General features: G+C 50.5%; 1 protein-coding gene across 2 annotated transcripts in view; it reads right to left on the minus strand.

The window, feature by feature from the left end:
* Positions 1-19,622, minus strand: part of Lrrc1 (leucine rich repeat containing 1) — a 97,272-nt gene extending 77,650 nt beyond the window's left edge. Inside the window, exon 1 of one of the 2 annotated variants that reach the window (XM_090355473.1) lies at positions 19,484-19,622. Coding sequence is in view for 1 of the 2 variants with exons in the window: in XM_090355472.1 (XP_090211598.1) it covers positions 8,194-8,352 (159 nt within the window). In the remaining variant the exon portion in view is untranslated. Of the gene's footprint in view, positions 1-8,193; positions 8,391-19,483 lie in introns of those variants that run through there. The other variant, XM_090355472.1, reaches the window with a different exon arrangement.
* Between the last annotated feature and the right edge of the window lie 582 nt (positions 19,623-20,204).

The raw sequence follows: 20,204 nt of genomic DNA on the forward strand, positions 1-20,204 counted from the left end.
AGGAGGGAAAATATCAGCATTCAAAAATAGTTGGTGTGTGTGTGTGTGTGTGTGTGTGTGTGTGTGTGTGTGTGTGCATCTGTTGACCCAAGAAAATCTGCTGACCATTCTTTTCCTTCATGGGTTCTGGGAATCAACAACTGACCACTGGGTGGAGGGGGGGGGAGTGCTTGGAACAGCTTCACCTGATTATCAAATCCCTGATTATAATGATTAAGCCTAGACTGGTGGTTGTGGTTCCACTTAAACCTCACTGAGCATGTTCACAAGCGTCTCTGCTGTCCTAAGATTCTCAGTCACAAAATGAGCATCTGAGAAAATCATTCTGGGATATCCACCACCAGGATACCCTCCCTTCATCATTCAGCTAGGCCGTGAGGCGAGGTAGCCAGTACTCACTCCTGCAAGGGCCAAACATATCCCCAGGAACACTGCCCACATATGTGAGATCTGCTCGGCACTGACACCCAATAACGCACAGGAACACAAAGAAGGAACCGTGTGGAGCATTAATGAACTTGCGATGATCAGTGTCCCCAGAGACCTAGAGGAGGGGCAAGAAGCACCTCTGAGGAGTATGTCCCCCCACACTCCATGCAAGGGGATGCGGGACAGTAGGCCAGGCAGAGGAGGATGCACAGCACCACGATGTCCTCAAAAGCTTGGAGGCTTGCACTGGTGAGGCCAAATGCCATAAGAGCAGCAACACAGGTCAGGCCGGAAGGCCAGGAAGGAAGAGGAAGAGGAGAAGGGTGACACCAGGCTGTGCCTGCAGGCGGGGGGCGGCCATGCATCCCATGTTCTAAGCATAGGTCCTTATGGGAAAGAGGGCCACAGTCTACTTCTAGAGTAAGTCATCACACAGGCATTCCCCTTTTGTAACAATAATAAATAGACAGCAACGCAGAGAGAAAATACTCCATGGCTTTTTTTTTTTTTTGAGGGGGGATGGAGTTAAGGCAAGAGTCTTGTAAGCCTAACTGGTCTAGAACTCCCAATCCTCTTGCCTGAGTGTCTCAAATGCCGGGACTACAGGCAGGCACCAGCATGCCCAGAAAAGAACAGATTCTTTCAGCAGAGTCAAATCAGAATCTCACGTGCTCTACTATGGGAGCTGCTCCTGCAGTCTGAGAATACACTCTCTTTTACATGCTAGCCTTTTTCATCATTCCACAATGAATACCTGCAAAGGCAGCATGCTGCTCTCCCAAAACTTCTAGTTATTTACCAATTTAAAATATTTTTTGAGGCTAGGAGTGTAGCCTAATGGTAGAGTGCTTGCCTAGCATGCACAAAGACCTGGGTTCAATTCTTCTGTACCACATACATAGAAAAAAGCCAGAAGTGGTGCTGAGGCTCAAGTGGTAGAGCACTAGCCGCCTTGAGAAAGTCCAAGGACAGGGCTCAGGCCCTGAGTTCAAGCTTAGGACTGGCAAAATATATATATATATATATATATATATATATATAAAAGAGTGGTGAAATCCTATATGAAAATGGACCTTCTGTTGGCCTGAAGGCCTTCAGTGAGCAGTTTTTTATTACTATGTTCTGAATGTATCATTTATTAAAATCTACCTGTAGAAGTCCTAAAAGTAATAATAATAATAATAATAATAATAATTTTGAAGTAAATTAAAACTGTGAACTGCTTTTGAACCATTTCAAGAGAATCTAATGAAATGCCATTTTCCTTCTTTCATTTGTATCAGCCATATTTTTCCATAATTGGGTAAAAACAAAGTGACACCCCAACCCCAGGCGAGGCCACAGTGGTGTGGCAGCATTCATTTAGCACCTTCCACACTGGTCAAGATAGAGCAGAGCCCACGCAGCCACTGAGCTGAGCCATAGGGCAGCTGGCCTAGCTGGAGGACAGAGCACTCATCACAGGCCAAGCCGCTGGGAAGGAGTGTGGAAAGCAAGGCCAATAATATGGAGGTCAGATGTGAAGTCCTCCCCTCCTAGCCCACCACCAGGGAGTCAGTCTACAACACCCTGCCTGTGACATGCCACACTCCATCCCCACAGCAAATCCATCCCTTCAGGTGCTTAATACAAAATTACCAACTTTCTTCCCACTGCCTCAAATTATCTAGAATCTAAAAGTTATAACCTATGTAAGTAAACTCTTCAAAAAGGGAGAGAAAGGGGCCAGGAGTTTGGCCTAGTGGTAGAGTGCTTACCTAACATGCACAAAGACCCAGGTTCGATTCCTCAGTACCACATACATAGAGAAAGCCAGAAATGGTGCTGTGGCTCAAGTTGCTAGCCTTGAGGAAAAAGCCAAAGGACAGTGCTCAGGCCCTGAGTTCAAGCCCCACGACTGACAAAAAAAAAAAAATGGAGAGAAAAAGTTAAAGTTTACTTCTTACCTCCAAGAGTCTGAGATGTTTTCACCATACACACAGACACACACACACACACACACACACACACACACACACACACACTAGATCTTCTAAATTACTACTTACAATAGTAAATTACCATTCCTGTCCACTAAGTAACACCTAAGAGAAAGGTAATGGGTGTCCAGAAATTCTTCTATGCATTTACCAAGACCTAGCCCTGATCTCACCCTTCATAATTATCTTACGAAGCAAAGAGCACGTGCTTCTAGTACTGCACTGGGGATGGGGCAGGGGAGGGGAGGGGAGAGGCGGTGGCAGCGCGGGTCCCACACAGTGATGAGATGCCACTGCTGCAAGACAGAGCCACTGAGCACCTGACCTCCAGCACCACCCCCAAGGGCCCTCTCCTGTCAGCACCAGCCATGTCCTACCCTAAGAATCTAAGTCCAGTATAAGGAGTCTGCTTTCAGGAAGTCCCAACTGCCTGTCTTATCAGCATGCAGACCACACAGTCGTGATGGAAGTGAAGCCCTGGAAGCCCCAGACACACACAGCACACCCTGGGCGGGGAGAGCTGAGACAAGAGACCAGCCTTCACGCTCACCACACGGAGTCAATCTTTCTCAATTCCAGAAAAGTTTTACTAGACAATTTGATTCTTCCCAAAGATTTGAGCTACTTTTCAAAAAGACTTGCCAGCTAAGTGTCTGCGTCCAAGATGCTGTGAAATAATAAATATTTCCCCAGTGTTCATCTTTTACAGCATCAGTAAAGACAATGCCCAAAGTCATGGCACACACACTCACCGATTTGTATTGCTCAAAAGCTCAGAATCCAGTGTTACTATAGATACATTTTTTTACCAATTCAATGACCACATTTATCTGAACAGAACCAAAATAAACAAACTCTTCTGGTTGTCTATGTTCCTAGCAAACCAATGCTTACACCAAAAGCTTGCCGTGTTTACTTGAATGTGAAGGCTCCCTTCTAAGAGCCCCAGCCCTACCCAAGAGGCATAAAGGGAATGCACACAGGAGAGGAAATCAAATGCCCCCTCTAAAACTCACTTTGGCCACGTCTCTTACACAGATGTCTTAATACGTTTCTTGACTCTCCATTTCTGTATTTGAAAGACTGGACTAATGAAGGCTAAGCTAGATCATCCTCAGTGTAGGAGAAATCCTTTATGTAAAGCACTTACCACCATGTCTGGAACTCAGGAAATCGCTACATGCTACATGTGACAATACATCACTGTTTCTCACCCAACACTTCTTAATCAAACATCCTCACCTCTACTGACCCTGGGAAACTGCAGCCACTCTGGCTCTCCGTTTGCTCGTCTCCAAGTGCAGAGAGCTGGAGAAATATACAGAGCAGAGAAGGCACGGTCAACAGAGAGCCCTGAGTGCCACTGTGCAGTAATAACAGGACAGCTGAGAAACCAAAGCTGTCATCAGAATCTGAGAAGTGAGGCAGGAACAACAAACAGAAAAACTTTCCCTGAAGTCCTTCTTGTCCCTAAGCACTGACTTATGTTTTCTTATTTCTTAATAGCAACTGACTATTAAAAATCTAACAAAACAGAGGCCGGGAGTTTGGCCTAGTGGTAGAAAGCTTTACCTAGTATGCAAGAAAACCCGGGTTCGATTCCTCGGTACCACATACATAGAAAAAAACCAGAAGTGGTGCTGAGGCTCAAGTGGTAGAGCTCTAGCCTTGAGAAAGTCCAAGGACAGTGCTCAGGCCCTGAGTTCAAGCCCAGGACTGGCACCAAAAAAAAAAATCTAACAAAACAGAAATTGAAGAAATTTCAATATAAATTGAACTGGATAGAATAACGTAATCTTGCAGACTCCATTTGCCGGCTCTCACTGCAGTCATTCAATACCACAAAGGAGCAGGCCGTTGCACTGTACCCCAGGACTGTGACGGCTCTCCCAGTGGAGTACATACACCCTGAGGAGGTACTCCGGGAACCACCGAGGAGCGGAGGACCTCACACACAGGACAAGCACTCCACCAGGCAGAGGATCCTCACCTCCAATGTCACTTCCAGATATATGCAACCAGTTTAGAAAAGGGTAGATGCCAGATCAGGGATATGTTTCAGCAGAGAAAGAAGATTTTTGTACACTCAGCAGAGAGGTAAGTGTGCACTGATGGAGACTAAGTGAGTGCTCACAGGAGTGGAAGAGGGGCAAAAGCCCTTAAGATAAAAATGCTGTCTGTGAGAAAAGACAGCAAAACACAGTCGCAGGGAGAAATGAGGACAGGAACAAGGATGAAGGAGAAAGGACGGAGTGATTGCTGGAGTGACTACTGCCCTCTGAGTTGGGCCAACGCTAAGTGCCTCTTAAGACAGGCACTTACGAGATGACCACAGGACAGAACCAAGACAGGAGTGCAGGTCAGCAAGACGTCAGACCATGAGGTAAGCAGCCATAGCATCCACCAGTGATCCCTCACCTCTCACACGTCCCATCTGTCCTGAGGCCATCATCATCCCCACAAAACTGTGCGGACTACAGTCCATTTCCTCTCTACACTCCAACAACTGCAAGTAACAGTGACTTGGAAAACTCTGGGAAAGGCCGGGTTTAAGTGCTAGATTCCTGCTAGGTGTTCAAAGGGATGATGAAAACAGCCATTGACTCCATCTCACCAGCTGAGAAAGTCACTTCATTTCTGAGTCTCAATTTGTAAATAAAGATGTTGCGACAAATGAGAGGTAGCATCTTATCATTATGCAGAAGCCAGTCCCATGGGGCCTCCAGCTTCCCTCTGGCTGCGCTTCCTAACAAATGATAGACTGCAGAGGACCTGTGTGGCAGGGCAGGAATGCTACCTGGAGACAGGCTGGGGAAAGAGCAGAGGCTTGGCCAAGCCCCAGGAATGGGTTAGACAAGAGGACAAGAGACAGCCCAAGGAAAGACTGCGAAGGAAACAAATACCTGTGCTTTCAAGGTGTTTGTTCAGACACACCCAGAGAGCCAGGGAGAAATCCACTGGACACAACTTCAAAACCTACTAAAGAGCTGTTAGGGCAAAATACCAATAAGCAAGGCTACCTCTGGCTTTGGAATGTTTACCTACTGCATTCTCACAGTGCCATCAGACGATACTTTTGAGATTCTGGGAAGTTTCAATTTATATTGAGTAGAAATACCTGACACTTCCAAAACCCACCATTTCCTATGCCAAGATCAACTCCTCAGCCAGGTAGGAGCCACCCAATTCCACCAACAGAGCACTTGACCATTTCTAGTCAACCAGCTCCTCACTCAGCCTTTAGCAGCTACTCTGAGAAACTCTTAAAATGAGCAGGCTACAAACTCTAAAAGTATACAGCTAATGGTGGTGAGTGAGCACCAAACTTCACTTATTAAAGGCTAGACAAGCCCATCCATTAGAAAAGGGCTGAAAAAGAAATATTCTCAGGAATTGTAGAGCTTTGTGTGTTTGGGAGTAAAATAAGGCCTGGAGGCTTTGCTAAGATCCAAGTGATAGTGTCTGTGAGGACATAGGAAAACCAGCCAATCCACGGGCAAGAGCCAGGGAAAGTGAACAGAAGGAAATAATGCACTAGAACGCAGAGACAACACACCAGTAGTGATAGGCCCTGGAGAACATACCAGGGCTGTTCATGGTAAAGTTCTGAGCAAGCTCCAGCCCCATCCAATAAAGTGTGGTGGGCTTCCAGGCCAGTCCTGCCTAGTGACTGACTTACTGCATAACTCACAAATCAGAAAAAATGATTTACATCTACAACTCCCAGCACGAGATCCCAGTACAGAATCTCTGGACTCAGGGTGGCAGGCAGCTCCAGGAAAGACAGTAACAATGACCAGCAGCAGTCAGAGCCGCTGCCCTGTCCCTACCCAGCTCCCACCACCAACAAGTCCGGCTGGCCGGCCCAGGCAGAGGGCACCTGGGGGCCTGGGCCAGATCCTGGGTCGCCTCTGGACAACAACTTCAATCCCGGGCACAACCCAGAGCGATGGGCCAGGGCCCTCAGCCTCCCTTCTTCTTCCTCCTCCTCCTGGACACAGGACAGGACTGTGCGGAGCTTACACTGCCCAGGTCCCCTCAGAGACCCAGCGAGGACCGGCCTGGAAGTCAGGGAGACCAACACTCAGGCCTGGGGGTGTGGAAGGAGCGGGGAGTGAGTTGGGACAAGTGCTAGGACCCCACCTGCTGGGGTCCCACATAACCCACACACAGGGGTCTGCTGGGGGAGGGAGGGGTTAGGGGAAGGGAGGACAGGAGCTGCTGCAGGACTGAGAACTTTTGGCAGGCAAGGACAAGGCTGGAACGTGGGCCCAGGTAGAAGGGAATTGGAGTTGTGGGGGTATAGGAGAGGTGAAAGTAGGAGTGTATGAGGTGGAGAGGAGCAGGTAGGGGTATGGTGACAAGGGGAGGCAAATGTAGAGGTATGGGATGGAGGGAGCGAAGGTAGGGGTGAGGAGTGGAGGGGAGACGAGATGAAGGTAGGAGTGTGGGGTGGAGGAGAGGTGGAGATGGGGGTGAGGGTAGAGGGGAGGCACAGGTAGGGGTGAGGAGGGGAGACAAGACAAAGGTAGGAGTGTGGGGTGGAGGAGAGGAGGGGAGGCGCAGGTAGGGGTGTGGGGGTGGAGAAGAGGCGGAGGTAGGAGTGAGGGGTGGAGAGGCACAGGTTGGGGTGAGTGGGGTGAAGAGGCGCAGGTAGGGGTGAGGGGTGGAGGGAAGGCGCAGGTAGGGGTGAGTGGGGTGGAGGGAAGGCGCAGGTAGGGGTGAGTGGGGTGGAGGGAAGGCACAGGTAGGGATGAGTGGGATGGAGGGGAGGCGCAGGTTGGGGTGAGTGGGATAGAGGGGAGGCGGAGGTAGGGGTGAGGGGTGGAGGGGAGGCGCAGGTAGGGGTGAGTGGGGTGGAGGGGAGGCGCAGGTAGGGGTGAGTGGGGTGGAGGGGAGGCAGAGGTAGGGGTGAGGGGTGGAGGGGAGGCGCAGGTAGGGGTGAGTGGGGTGGAGGGAAGGCGCAGGTAGGGGTGAGGGGTGGAGGGGAGGCGCAGGTAGGGGTGAGTGGGGTGGAGGGGAGGCGCAGGTAGGGGTGAGTGGGGTAGAGGGGAGGCGCAGGTTGGGGTGAGTGGGATGGAGGGAAGGCGGAGGTAGAGGTGAGGGGTGGAGGGGAGGCGCAGGTAGGAGTGAGTGGGGTGGAGGGGAGGCGCAGGTACGGGTGAGTGGGGTAGAGGGGAGGCGCAGGTTGGGGTGAGTGGGATGGAGGGAAGGCGGAGGTAGAGGTGAGGGGTGGAGGGGAGGCGCAGGTAGGGGTGAGTGGGGTGGAGGGGAGGCGCAGGTAGGGGTGGGGGTGGAGAGGAGGCGCAGGTAGGGGTGAATGGGGCGGAGGAGAGGCGCAGGTACGGGCGGGGTCAAGGGAGAGGGGCGCCGGTCCCCAAGGTCCCCAAGCCCTCACCGGCTCGGCACGGTCTCCTCCCGGTCCCCGCGACAGGTTGACTGGCTCCCCGGCTCCCCGGCTTCCCCGGGAGCCCCTCGGCTCCCGGCCCCCGGCCCCTCAGCCCTCCAGCCCCCCGGCTCCCGGCTCCCCGGCTCCCGGCCCCTCGGCTCCCCGGCCCCGGGTCCTCGGCTCCCCGGCTCCCCGGCTCCCAGGCCCTCCAGACCCTCGGCTCCCCCGGTCCCGGGTCCCCGGCCCCTCGGCTCCCGGCCCCCGGCCCCTCGGCTCCCGGCCCCCGGCCCCTCAGCCCCCCGTGTCCCGGGTCCTCGGCTCCCCGGCTCCCGCGTCCCCCGCTCCCGGCTCCCGGCTCCCGGCTCCCGGCGGCCCGGGCGGGCGGGCGGCGCTGACCTCCGGCAGCTCCCGCAGCTGGTTGGCGTCCAGCAGCAGCTCCTCCAGGCTGCGCGCGTGCCGGTACACCTCCTCGGGGACGCGCGCCAGCGAGCTGTGGCGCCGGTCGAGGGTCTCCACGTGACGGTGGCACCGCCACAGGGGGATGCAGTGGAACATCGCCGCCCCGCGCCGCGCGCCCCGCGCCCGGCCTCCGCCCCGGCCCTCTCGCGCCGGGCTCCGAGGTGCTCGACGCCCCGCGGAACCTCGGGCGGGCGCCGGCCGCGCCCCTCCCACCCGCCGCCGCCGCCGCCGCCGCCGCCACAGCCAGCCGCCGCCACAGCCAGCCGCCGCCGCCGGGCGCGCGGAGCCTCCAGCTCCGCCGCCGCGCATGCGCGCCCCGCGCCCGGGCGGCTCTGGACCGCTCCCCGCCGGGTTTTCCTCAGACCCGGGGCTGGCGGGGGCGGGGTGGGGCGGGCTGGGGGCGGGGCTATCTGGGGGGGCGAGGCGGGATGGGGCGGGGCTGTCTGGGGGCGGGGCGGGCTAGGGGGCGGGGCTGGCTGGGGCGGGGCGATCGGGGGGCGGGGCGGGATGAGGCGGGGCTAGCTAGGGGCGGGGCAGGATGGGGCGGGGCTGTCTGGGGGCGGGGCGGAGGCGGGCTAGGGGGCGGGGCCGGCGCCCATCGCGGCGTCCGGGTCCGAGGCCGCGCACGCGAGGTGAGTCGCCAGCACTGTGCCGGAGACGAGTGCGGCGCACCGCGCTCACCGCCTGAGCCGCTCCCAGGGGCGGGCCGGGCCCCGTCCGCGTCTCCCCAGGTCACCGCCACCTGCGAAGAGCAAGGGCAGACCCGGCCGGGCGTGTGGACGGGGAGGGGGGGCGGGTCCACGTCCATCCACGAGGGGAGGAGGAGGGGGCGGCGCCCGGGTCCACGTCCATCCACGAGGGGAGGAGGAGGAGGAGGGGGCGGGGTCCACGTCCATCCCAGGGCCCGGGCGTGTGAACGGGGAGGAGGAGGAGGAGACGCCCGGAACCCACGTCCATCCCAGGGCCCGGGCGTGTGGACGGGGAGGAGGAGGAGGAGGCGCCCGGGTCCCACGCCCGCCCCAGGGCCCGGGCGTGTGGACGAGGGGAGGAGGAGGAGGAGGCGCCCGGGTCCCACGTCCATCCCAGGGCCCGGGCGTGTGGACGGGGAGGAGGAGGAGGAGGCGCCCAGGGCCCAGGCCCGTTCCTGTGGCGGGGATGCACATGGCTGAACCGTGTCAACCTCCCCAGTGGACAGGCCCGCGCGAAGGACCCAGCCACTGCGCCACAAAGGAGCCGCGCAGTTGATAGGAAGATGGCAGGTTAGTAGCCCAAGCTAGAAACACCCCCAACGTCCCCCGCGCAGGCGTTTCGGGTCGACCTGTCCACCATAGAAAACGGAGCTCACTGAAACAACGGAGCTTCCGTTCATACTGCAGTGTGCATGTAGCCAAAAGCTTCCCGCGGAGCAAAGGACGTGTGTGGCTCCCGTTCACTCTGTTTTCCTCCCTCGCATGCCCGTTTCTTTCCCCTCCCGCATCCCCCTGCCTCGGTTCCCTGTGTTTCCCTGGAGTTCACATCTGAGAAGAACACACAATGCCCGTCTCTGCGGGGCTGGCTTCCTGCACCCAACATGATGGTTCCTGTTTTCCTGAAAGTGGTCTAATTTCACCCTTCTCGTGACCACATCACCTCTGTCACACATCTCTCAAGGGCCTGCACTCAGGCTGACTGTGCAACCTGCCTGCTGTGACTAATGTAATGATACACACGGGCATGCGAGCATTTCTTACAATCGGCTGACCTTGCATACTTGGGGACTCTATCTAGAAATTACATGACTCTGATTTTACAGATGCAGTTCCTGCAATGTAAGTCAAGTCTCAGATTTCTCTGCATAAAAGTACAAAGATCTGTGTCACAGTAAGAGAGACAAACCCACACTAACAGTGCCACTCAGATAATTCAAAGCCCATTCCTAATAAAAGCATGCTAAGCACTCAACTGAAACACACCTGGAACTTTTGGTATTTCTTGAGGTTAAATTTTTGCAAACTTTTCTGGAGAACTTTTAAGTCTGATCCACTTAAAGTGTTATGAAGTTACTGGTGAAACTTTTTCCAAATCTATCTTAAAAATGGACTGATGTCACTCAATGGTACAGTTCTTGTTTAATAGGCTCTGGGTTTGAGCCATAGCACTGAAAATAAGAGTCTGAGTAGAAACATTTTAACACCTAATCTCATTATAACCCTGTCCGTTGGGAGAAGCTTCGTCCATTCGTAGATGAGCAGTGCTGCGGATATGCCCCACTATAAGAAAATAAAGCAGTCTTCCACTACATTTCTGTGGGGGATGACTCCTGATCTCCTAGGATGTACTGAAAGGTGTAAATGGATAATTACCTTGATGCAACAGGAATAGAGTTTCATACAGCAGTTACGTTGCAGTCCGTTTTCTAGTTATATATATAATTCAGACCCCGGGATAGTCCTGAATGTGCCAGGCTGCTCGAGAATTGCGGAGAACAAGCACCTGCCAGCTTCTCAAACCCTCTGAATGTTCCAAGACGTACTGCAACAAGACTGGGAGAAAACTGTGCATTCCATTTACAACTCAGTAAAATTATGGTATATCAGGAAAGGTCTCATGAGCTAGTTCAGGTTTTGCATGTGTATGCCAGTCCTGGGGGTTGAACTCAGGGCCTGGGCACTGTCCCTGAGCTTCTTTTTGGCCAACACTAGACTCTACCACTTGAACCACAGCACCATTTCCGGCTTTTTCTGCTTATGTGGTACTGAGGAATTGAACCGAGGGCTTCATGCATGCTAGGCAAGCACTCTACTAAGCCATATTCCCAGCCTATCTAATTTCCAAGCAGATAGTACTTTATATATATATACATATATATGTATATATATATATATATTCTGGTTTATATTTATACAATAAATATTATTTATGATAGACTTTGGTGTTTCTGTATTTATTTTGGTATTTATTTTAAACCTAAATGGATGTAAGAATCAAACGTGGTTAATTTCATGTCTCTTGAGAGGTTTATGCAATAAGACAGCACCATACTCAAAGCAGCCAGAAGGAAGGGGAGCGGAGACAAAATAAGCCACAGCAGGACACGGCTCCCCAGAGACACGAGAGATCACTGCAAGTCACCTGGGAACCAATCATCCAAGTGTGAGCTAGGAGTGGTGTTTTTATTTCACCATGACTACCTGCCTGCTCTTTAGAGCTCCCTGATAAGGAAGCCAGTGAGTGAGTGTGTGTGTGTCTGTGTCTGTGTCTGTGTGTATCAATAGACCAAAGAGAAGGAAGTGGGAAATGTACCAGGGAGACAACTAAAGAAGCAAGCCAAACCAAAAGAAAAGCACTGTCATTCATAGCTTGCCAGGTGAAAGGTGGACATGGTGTGCTAACTCAAAAGGCCACACCTAAGATGTCCCAGCTGTCATTATTGTTGTCGTTCATTTTCTTAATGGATTGTGTTGAATGGCTTGATTATCATCCCAGACCCTTCTGCAGCTTTACCAGTGCAATGTTCCCAAGTGTCAAGTCTCTTGTAGAAGGAGAATGGGGACTGGGAGTTTGGCCTAGTGGTAGAGTGCTTGCCTTGCATGCACGAAGACCTGGGTTTGATTCCTTGGTACCACATACACAGAAAAAGCCAGACATGGTACTATGGCTCTAGCCTTAAGGAAAAAGCCCTGTGCTCAGTGCTCAGCCCTGAGTTCAAGCCCAAGGACTGGCAAAAAAAAAAAAAAATATATATATATATATATATATATATATATATAGAGAGAGAGAGAGAGAGAGAGAGAGAGAGAGAGAGAGGAGGTTGCTTCTCTCGCTTCTCTCAGAAGTGCTAATGTGGATCACAGTGCCATACTTAACAGACACGTTGTAATATGGTCCCGTGGTTTTCTGTGGAATCTACAGCACAGGTCATCGTACAGCCCTCCCTGTGCTGGGTCATATAGAGACCACAGCCTCCACCCTGGTTGGTCCCTTCTTGCAAGTGTATTGCTTGGAAAGCCAGGTGCCATGGCCTAAGCCACAGCCCTGTGGAGAGACCACAAGAGGAAGCTCCAAGGCCTACACTGCCCAGACCAACCCACATGCAACTGCCGGCCTGAGCGGGCCTCAGACCCCCGACCCACAGAGAATGAGATGAGGAATGCCTGCTGTCTTTAAATGCTAAGTTAGGGGTCCCTTGTGAGCAGTAATAGACGAGTAACACACACCAGAGCTTCCAGCCCTTACCAGCCACACGCCGTGTGATGTGTGCTGGGAAAGATGGTCACACGAGGCACGAGAGATGGAAAGCGTACCCTGAGCAGCCAGGCTGGGGACTGCTGGGTCTCGGGGACACTGGGTGTCAGGGACCACTGAAAGCAGGCGCCTTGTGCCGCACATCTGACTTCAGGAATCCACCCACCGCTGCACAGCTAGATCACAGCAGATGCCAGATTTGGGACTCTGCTCTTACTTTGCTTCTGGTCGTGATGGGCACAGCACTGGTGGAGAGCCTGCCCTGGCACACAGTACGTGGGGAAGCGTAAGCGCAGGAGGCATGGCAGCAGGAGCAGAGCGGTATCTCCTTGCCTGTGGTTTTGGGGGCCAGAGGGAGCAGCACAGAGGGAGGTCCCTCAGAACTCCCAGGCCTGGAATAAGTGAGGCGGGCTCTGGACTGGCGTGACGAGGGCTGTGGGGACAGAGAAGTTACTTTCCAAACTCATCGGAACTTTCTACAGTGGACAGTGAATATAAACTGCACTTAATGGATGTTCATAGTTCATATCCCTAGTGTTAGTATTTCCGCCCAAAATTGACTTTCTCCTGATGAATGCGCCACGCCAGTAGTACTTACGCACTCATCTGTCAGAAGGTTGTTGACGAGGGAGAGAAAAACTATCATTAGCAAAAGTTGAGGGAACTCAGGCAAAGACTGTGAGCAGTGGATGAGAGTAAAAGAAAAAGGTAAGTGCCGGGTGCGCAGAGGTGGCAGGGCAGGGGAGGGGCTGTGGGCTCCATCCAGGAGGAGGGTCCACACCCACCTGTCCGTACAGGCAGTATCAAGAGCAGCTCAGTTTCCGGGTGTGGTGGCTCACACCTACTACTCAGGAGGCTGAGTTCTGAGGATCGTGGTTCAAAGCCAGCCTGGGCAATAAAGTCCAAGAGACTCTTATCTCCAATTAACCCCTAGAAAACGGGAAGTGGGGCTGTGGCTCAAGGGGTAGGGTGGTAGCCTTGAGCTGAAGAGCTCAGGGACAGAGTTCAAGCCCCACAACAGCAAACTTTTTCATTCTTCCATTCAGCAAATACTACTATGTGCCTGCACCCTACTGTGTGCCATCGTGTTCCCGGAGGCCAGCAGTGCCGAACCAATGCTCTGCCTAGGCAAGATGACACACGTGCAAAAGCACAACTACATCCATGAAGTCTGTCCACCTGGGAAGTGGGTCAAGGGAAAGCAGCTGGAGCGCCTCTGTGAAAAGAGGACAGGGAACAGGCCAGCCATGAACACAGGGTTTGGTACACCGTCCAGAGGAGCTCACTGAAACACCATTCAAGTGGAGAAATGTACAGAAACCAACACTTCCTGTCTACGTCCACAGTTTACAATACACAGACGACCACGCCCCGGTGCCAGCACCTCAGAACCATCTGCACATCAAGTCAACGCCGCCTGCTGAGAACAAGTGGAGCACAGGCTCCCTGGAGACTACTTGGAACTGTCACCTACCCTGACCCTTCGTGCTCCGAGTGTGAGTAATTCCCTCAGTTCTTTTTCTCCCTCTTTCCTTGGGACCCCGTGGGGACAAATAGCCTTCCCTTGACAAGACCCATTCCCCCGGCATGGCCGAAGGCAGGATCTGGAGCGGGATGACCGTTACCTGCTTCAGCTCTCCCTGCCTGCCCCTTCAGTTGTTGGAACGTTGAGGTCTTTCGAGGGTGCTTACATCACGACAATGTTCTTTTCTCTCTGCGCGCTGTCACCTGTAATTAAGCTGTGTACTCGGAAGTGAAGACAGAGGCCGTGGTGACGTCACCACCAGCCAACCGCCACTACCTCTGTCCCCATGAGATTCAGGGCCCCACGCTGGCCTCTTCGTTGTTTCTAAACACTAGAAGGCTTGGAGCTCTGTTATCCTCCGAATCAGGGCTTTTCAACTTCGGCACTCATTCAGAGTTGCATAATGCCAGTACCATAAGAGGGTTGGTAGCACCCTTGCCTTGACCCCCTAGAGGCCGGGAACACCCCCTCCAAGCAGTGACAACCAGATGCTACCAAGAGCTCTCCGAGGGACAAGACTTCTGAGACTGGAATCTACAGGGACAAGATTTCCTGACACTAGAATCGCTGCCCCAGTGGTAGGACTGGTGTTCAAGGCATAGCACTTTCCTTCACTTCAGCTTTGACACCGGCATGGCCACTGCTTTCCTGAGTCCTGAGTTACACTCACTTTCTACTTCAATTCCGTCAGCCACTATGCTAACACACTACAAATGGAAATACTCTACAGAGCGATACGAAGCAGAAAGTTATACTCGTGCCAGCTCCACTCCAGACAGGGCATTCGGTTAGTGAGACAAAGCAGAAAGGGGGAAAAAGAAAGCATGTCTTGGCATGGGGCTGTAATGTGTATTATTTGGAAAGCCTTATAAATTGAGTTTGGCATCTCAATTCAGTTTCATGGGGACTTGCAGTAAGTTTTCTGCAATTTCACTGTCTTTGCTAATCTGAGTCATAATCTGTTGAACAGTAAGTATATAGGAAATCATTATTTCCCATAGTGTTACATTGTTTTATTCCAAAGAAGATACAAAGTGGTTCTGTGAATAAGTGCATCCAAGAAGAAAATTGAATTTAGAATAAAAGTGTGAATAAAATACCCATATGGAAAATAATCTATATGGAAAATAAATGGAAAGCAAAATGAAACAAGTTTAAAAATTGCACACTGTAGACTCTGCACATCTGAGATATGAGAGCCATTCATTGGGAAGACGCTAAGTTTTATTATATCGAAACAGTGAGTATGTCCACAATATTCTAAAATAATAACAACAGTTATCCTGTAGTTCAGACTAGGGAGAAAGCACACCATTATCAAGGAGACCTTGTGAAAGAGTTGAAACGAAAACCTCAACTTGTAAAAGCACAGCTTTGTGGGAACACGACATGGAGTCCTTGTGTGCATATTCCAAGAAAGTGTTCCGAGGAAGGGATATAATGCATCAATAACTTGGTTTTATCCCCTGCAAATGGTCTGTGGTTGCCTCATGCTGCCTGTCTCTTCCCTGATGCATGCAGGACCAGGTTCCACCTCAACACATCCATCCCAGCTCACCACAACTCTTACAGTGGTAACACATTTCCCTGCAAGTCAGAAAAGCTAGAAGGCATGGCGTGGGCCTCCTGCCGCCCCTGCCGACTCCACCACAGCCAATTCCCAAGGCAGAAAATGTCTAATAACGTAACAGAACCATGTGTTCTAGAAGAGAAAGTCTTACTCAAAGACTGTAATTACAACCCAAGGCTGAGCTGACAAAGGCATCGGCGTGACAGCTCAGAGATAGGAAGGGTGGAGAAAGAACGAAGGCTTGTAATTTCCTCTGAGGTGTCTTCAGGTCCCTCAGCAGCCCTGCCCCGTGCTGCGAGGGTACGGTGACCAGGAGTTTCAGGAGAGAGAAAGACACCTGTGCCCAGCTTCGTGGACGGAGCAAGAGTGAGCAGACAGGAAGGACTCGGCACAATCCCAAGCACCCTACAAGCTTCTCTAGCAGGAGCACTGAGCCACAGCACTGCCCACCGTTTTGAAATATCAGGGCCTGTGGTGAATGTCACCACTCTTCTCCTCTTCTGTCATCAAAGGAAGCAGGTAGTACCAGCAAGCAAGCAACTACAAATGTGTTACTGCTTTGAAAAGCTCAGTACAGTAACTTACAGATAGTTGAGAAACAGAAGCGGGATGTTTGATAACTTAGAGCCAGGCATGGTGGCTCAGAGCGGTAACTCGGCTGGTGGGGTGAAGATCAACGTTCTCCACTGGAAGCCAGTCTGGGAGACATGCCTGAGACCCCGTGTCAGCTGAGCAAGCTCGGTCACCGCAGCCATCCAGTCACCCACAGAGCATCACAGGTGGAGCGCTCATGGTACAAGTATTCACCACATGGCGCTGCCATGAGGTGTAGCTTGCTCTCCCACGCTGGCGGGGGAGTAAACTGGAGTCCAAGGCCCCAAATAAAGCTGGAAGTCACTTTCCTAATCTTAGTTCAACATGGTATTTTCAATTGTCATCTGGGTTCTGCTACAACCTACATGAGCTGTAGTCGTCTCCTGCAGTCCCAGAACTGGTTAGATGGCCCGAGTGGTGGCCTCGCAGGGCCCTCTGTAGCTGGAGACGCAGGGAACACATGAAGTACCCAGACTGGGAGACAGCCCACGGGCCTGCGAGGAAAGTGGCTTCCTATGGACATGAGGGGCCATCTTAAGACTGAACTTTGAAACCAGAAGTAAATGATTAAGTTTCTCTCTCTAAAACCACATGGATTCTGGCCAAATGAACCATGCCACTTAAAGATAAAACTGTTCCAGCATTTCAGAGATGTGGTGAATTTCTTTGAAGTGTTCTTGTCTGATCTTGAAAGGCTGGAAATCTACCCAGGGCCTTGTGTTTTCTAGGCAAGTGTTCTACCACTGAGTACAACCCCGCAACCATTGTATTATGCAATCGCCAGGTGCCGGTGGCTCATGCCTGTAATCCTAGCTGCTCAGAAAGCTGAGATCTGAGGATCAAGGTTCAAAGCCAGCCCAGGCACCAAAGTCCATGAGACTCTTATCTCCAGTTAACCATCAGAAAACCAGAAATGGGGCTGTGGCTCAAGTTGTAGAGCAGTAGCCTTGAGCTCAGGGACAGCGCCCAGGCCCAGAGTTCAAGCCCCATGACCGACAAAAAAAAAAAAAAAAAAAAGAATCCAATACGGAATGTTTAAAATGTGAAATAGCACATTTATGAATTTCAAACTTTTATAGAAAGAAAACATTACAGGTACAAATCAAAGCTCTGTAACCTTATATTCTTTATCACATTTCCTAGAGGAAAAATTATTGTCCTTAAATGGTGTATAATCTTCTACTCCTTAATTTTAATACATTTATTTATATCCCTAAAACCCTCATCCAATATTATTCTGAGTATTTTTGATTCATATAAATGACATCATGCCAATACGTTTTCAATATAAGTCTTGGTTTCAACGCTGTCCACATACACCATACACATAGCCCAGTCTGCTCAAAATTGTTGTGTTGAATTTCACTGTATATTGTCATATCTATTTTTCCTCTGATGACATTCAGTTCAAATTTATCTTTAATACTTAAATCAGTACTGCAATAAATATCTTTCCTTAAATGCTTCTCTCCATTCTTTTGGATTCCAGTTGCCAACAGCAGTGCTGCTCAAAGCCCGGGTGCAGAAGCCTGAAGACGGCCACTTACTCCTAAGAACTGAAGAAGAAGCCTCAAGAAGAAACACCAAGGTCTTTAGTAGTATTTCATTTCTATTGAATCTAACAAAGAATATTTATCAGGCTTGTATTTTGTATATTGTTGTTTAAATCTTGTCTTATTAATTCATTCTTATTCTTGGTTTTTCATTTATAGATATTTATATAGACATATAAAACTTGATTTTTCATTATAGATAATTTGAGGTTGCACAGCTTCTACCTAGAAGTGAAATATCTGGATAAGCCATAAAGGGTATTGAAAAATACCATTTCAAATCAGCTTTCAATACCTCTCAGCATGTAAGGATTTCCTTTTTGTGCCGTGGACAGCTCAGGTGGGGGAGCACCTGCTGAGCAAGCAGGCAGCTCTGAGTTCAAGCCCCAGCACCAGTGGAATTGTTTCTCGGGAGGCACACCTCAGCGGTAGAGTGCCTGCCTGGCAAGTACAAGCCCTGAATCAACCCCAGCTCCATGAAAAATAAAAGGTGCTGTCAGACTTTGTAATCCTTCTCAGTACAATAGCTGTGAAAGTATTTTGTTTAGTTACTGTTTCTTTGATAATAGTGAGGTTAAGCAAGCATCTGCTTATATCCTTGGTTGATTTTCAGCTGTCTAACTTTAAGGCTTTTTGTTGTTGTTTGCAAGAGGGAAAAAAAATGTTTTTGAAAATCTAGCATAAGCCAGAGGGTTGTAACTGGTTCAACTGGTTTTAAAGAGAAAATGCCAAAGAACAGCTCGTTTTGACTTGAAGGACAGGAAAAGCTAGTTGCAGCACATTAACGCATGGACAGGCACTGAGGTGTGAGCAGGTCTTCCCAGTGTTTGTGGTGTGGGACAGTCATCTGGAGGCATTCTGTAAAGCAGTGTTCACTGAATTCTGAACCTTTTACCCCCTTCTGATTGTGTGACAAAGTTCTGGCGCTGGTGACATGAGGACCAACTCCAGGCAGGCCCCATTCTTTCCCACCATCTCCTCTATTATTCCCTTGCCTTAGAGCTGGATGACAGGAAATCTGAAAAGATGGGGGAGGCTGGACACCATTCACCAGCCACCCCCTTCTAATTTACACTGACAGTCCACCTGAGAGATTCTTAAATGTACATAACGCCTGTGTTTGAATTCTCCAAGCTTCCCAACACTCTCTGAAGCATCATTAAGTCAGACTTGTTTGCCATGAACTGTTTCTGGCTCTCGCTTTTTATCCCCCTCTCTCCTTCCCAGCCAATCACACAAAAGTGCTCAGAGAGCAGATATTCTACCCCATTCTGTCCTTGCCCCAAGGCACTTCCATGCCAGGATAACTCCAGGCATTTATTGGGCTGCTTGACATTTGTTTTTGTTTGTTTGTTTGTTTGTTTTTTGCCAGTCCTGGGCTTGAGCTTAGGGCCTGAGCACTGTCCTTGGACTTTCTCAAGGCTAGAGCTCTACCACTTGAGCCTCAGCACCACTTCCAGCTTTTTTCTATGTATGTGGTACCGAGGAATCGAACCCAGGTCTTCATGCATGCTAGGCAAGCACTTTAACCACTAGGCCAAACTCCCGGCCCCTTGACATTTGTTTTCTATTGGCATATATAACTCAGCTCTCAAATCTCCGCTAGAAAGAAATGGTTAAGCCCTTGTGTGCTCCTTTAAATGTTTAAAACATTTCCCCATTTGTAAAACAAACTTTCATTCAAGGTGCATAGCTTCATGAATTAGTGTGTAGCTTAATGAGTTATTACAACACCCTGGGGTTCAAATCCTGCTCCCTTACCTCCTGGCTGAAACTTGAGACAAAGAACCAAAGAACCAGGCCGCTCTACCCTTCCACCACTCTAGGAGGCCGCAAAGGTGCAATATTGGCTGGGCAGTTGTGGAGACTGGATAAAACAAAAGACACTTAGTGCTCAGTAAGCAACTTAGTCCATTAAACATTAGCTATTACTATTTTATAAATGTATTACTTTATAAATTTTACAAATTCCTTATCTCTATAGTATTTTGCCTTCGTTAAAAATTCAAAGTTTTTTTCTAGGGGAGGAAATGTGGTGTGGTTTTAACAGTGAACACAAACTAGCAATTAGACCTTTCCCTCCCCTGGATTTCTTTGTCACCTTTCACTCTCCTCCTCCTCCTTCTTCTTCTTCTTCTTCTTCTTCTTCTTCTTCTTCTTCTTCTTCTTCTTCTTCTTCTTCCTCTTCTCCTTCTTCTTCTTTTTTGACTTGGTGTCTCTTTCCTTTCACCTCTCACTCCTCTTGATGATGGGTCTGATCTCTACTTCTAAAATGCGCAATCAAATAACAATGCAGGCTGGGAGCTGGCGGCTCACACTTACAATTCTAGCAACTCAGAGGGCTGAAATCTGAGGATCATTGTTCAGAGCCAGCCTGTACAGGAAAAGGAAAGTTTATGAGACTTTGCCCTCGAATTAACCACCAAAATCCAAAAAATGGAGCTGTGTCTCAAGTGGTACAGCACCAGCCTTAAGTGAAAAA

Source organism: Megascapheus bottae, chromosome 22 (assembly GCF_031878675.1).
Source record: "Megascapheus bottae isolate mThoBot1 chromosome 22, mThoBot2.hap1, whole genome shotgun sequence".
In the NCBI taxonomy this organism is placed as follows: Eukaryota; Metazoa; Chordata; class Mammalia; order Rodentia; family Geomyidae; genus Megascapheus; species Megascapheus bottae.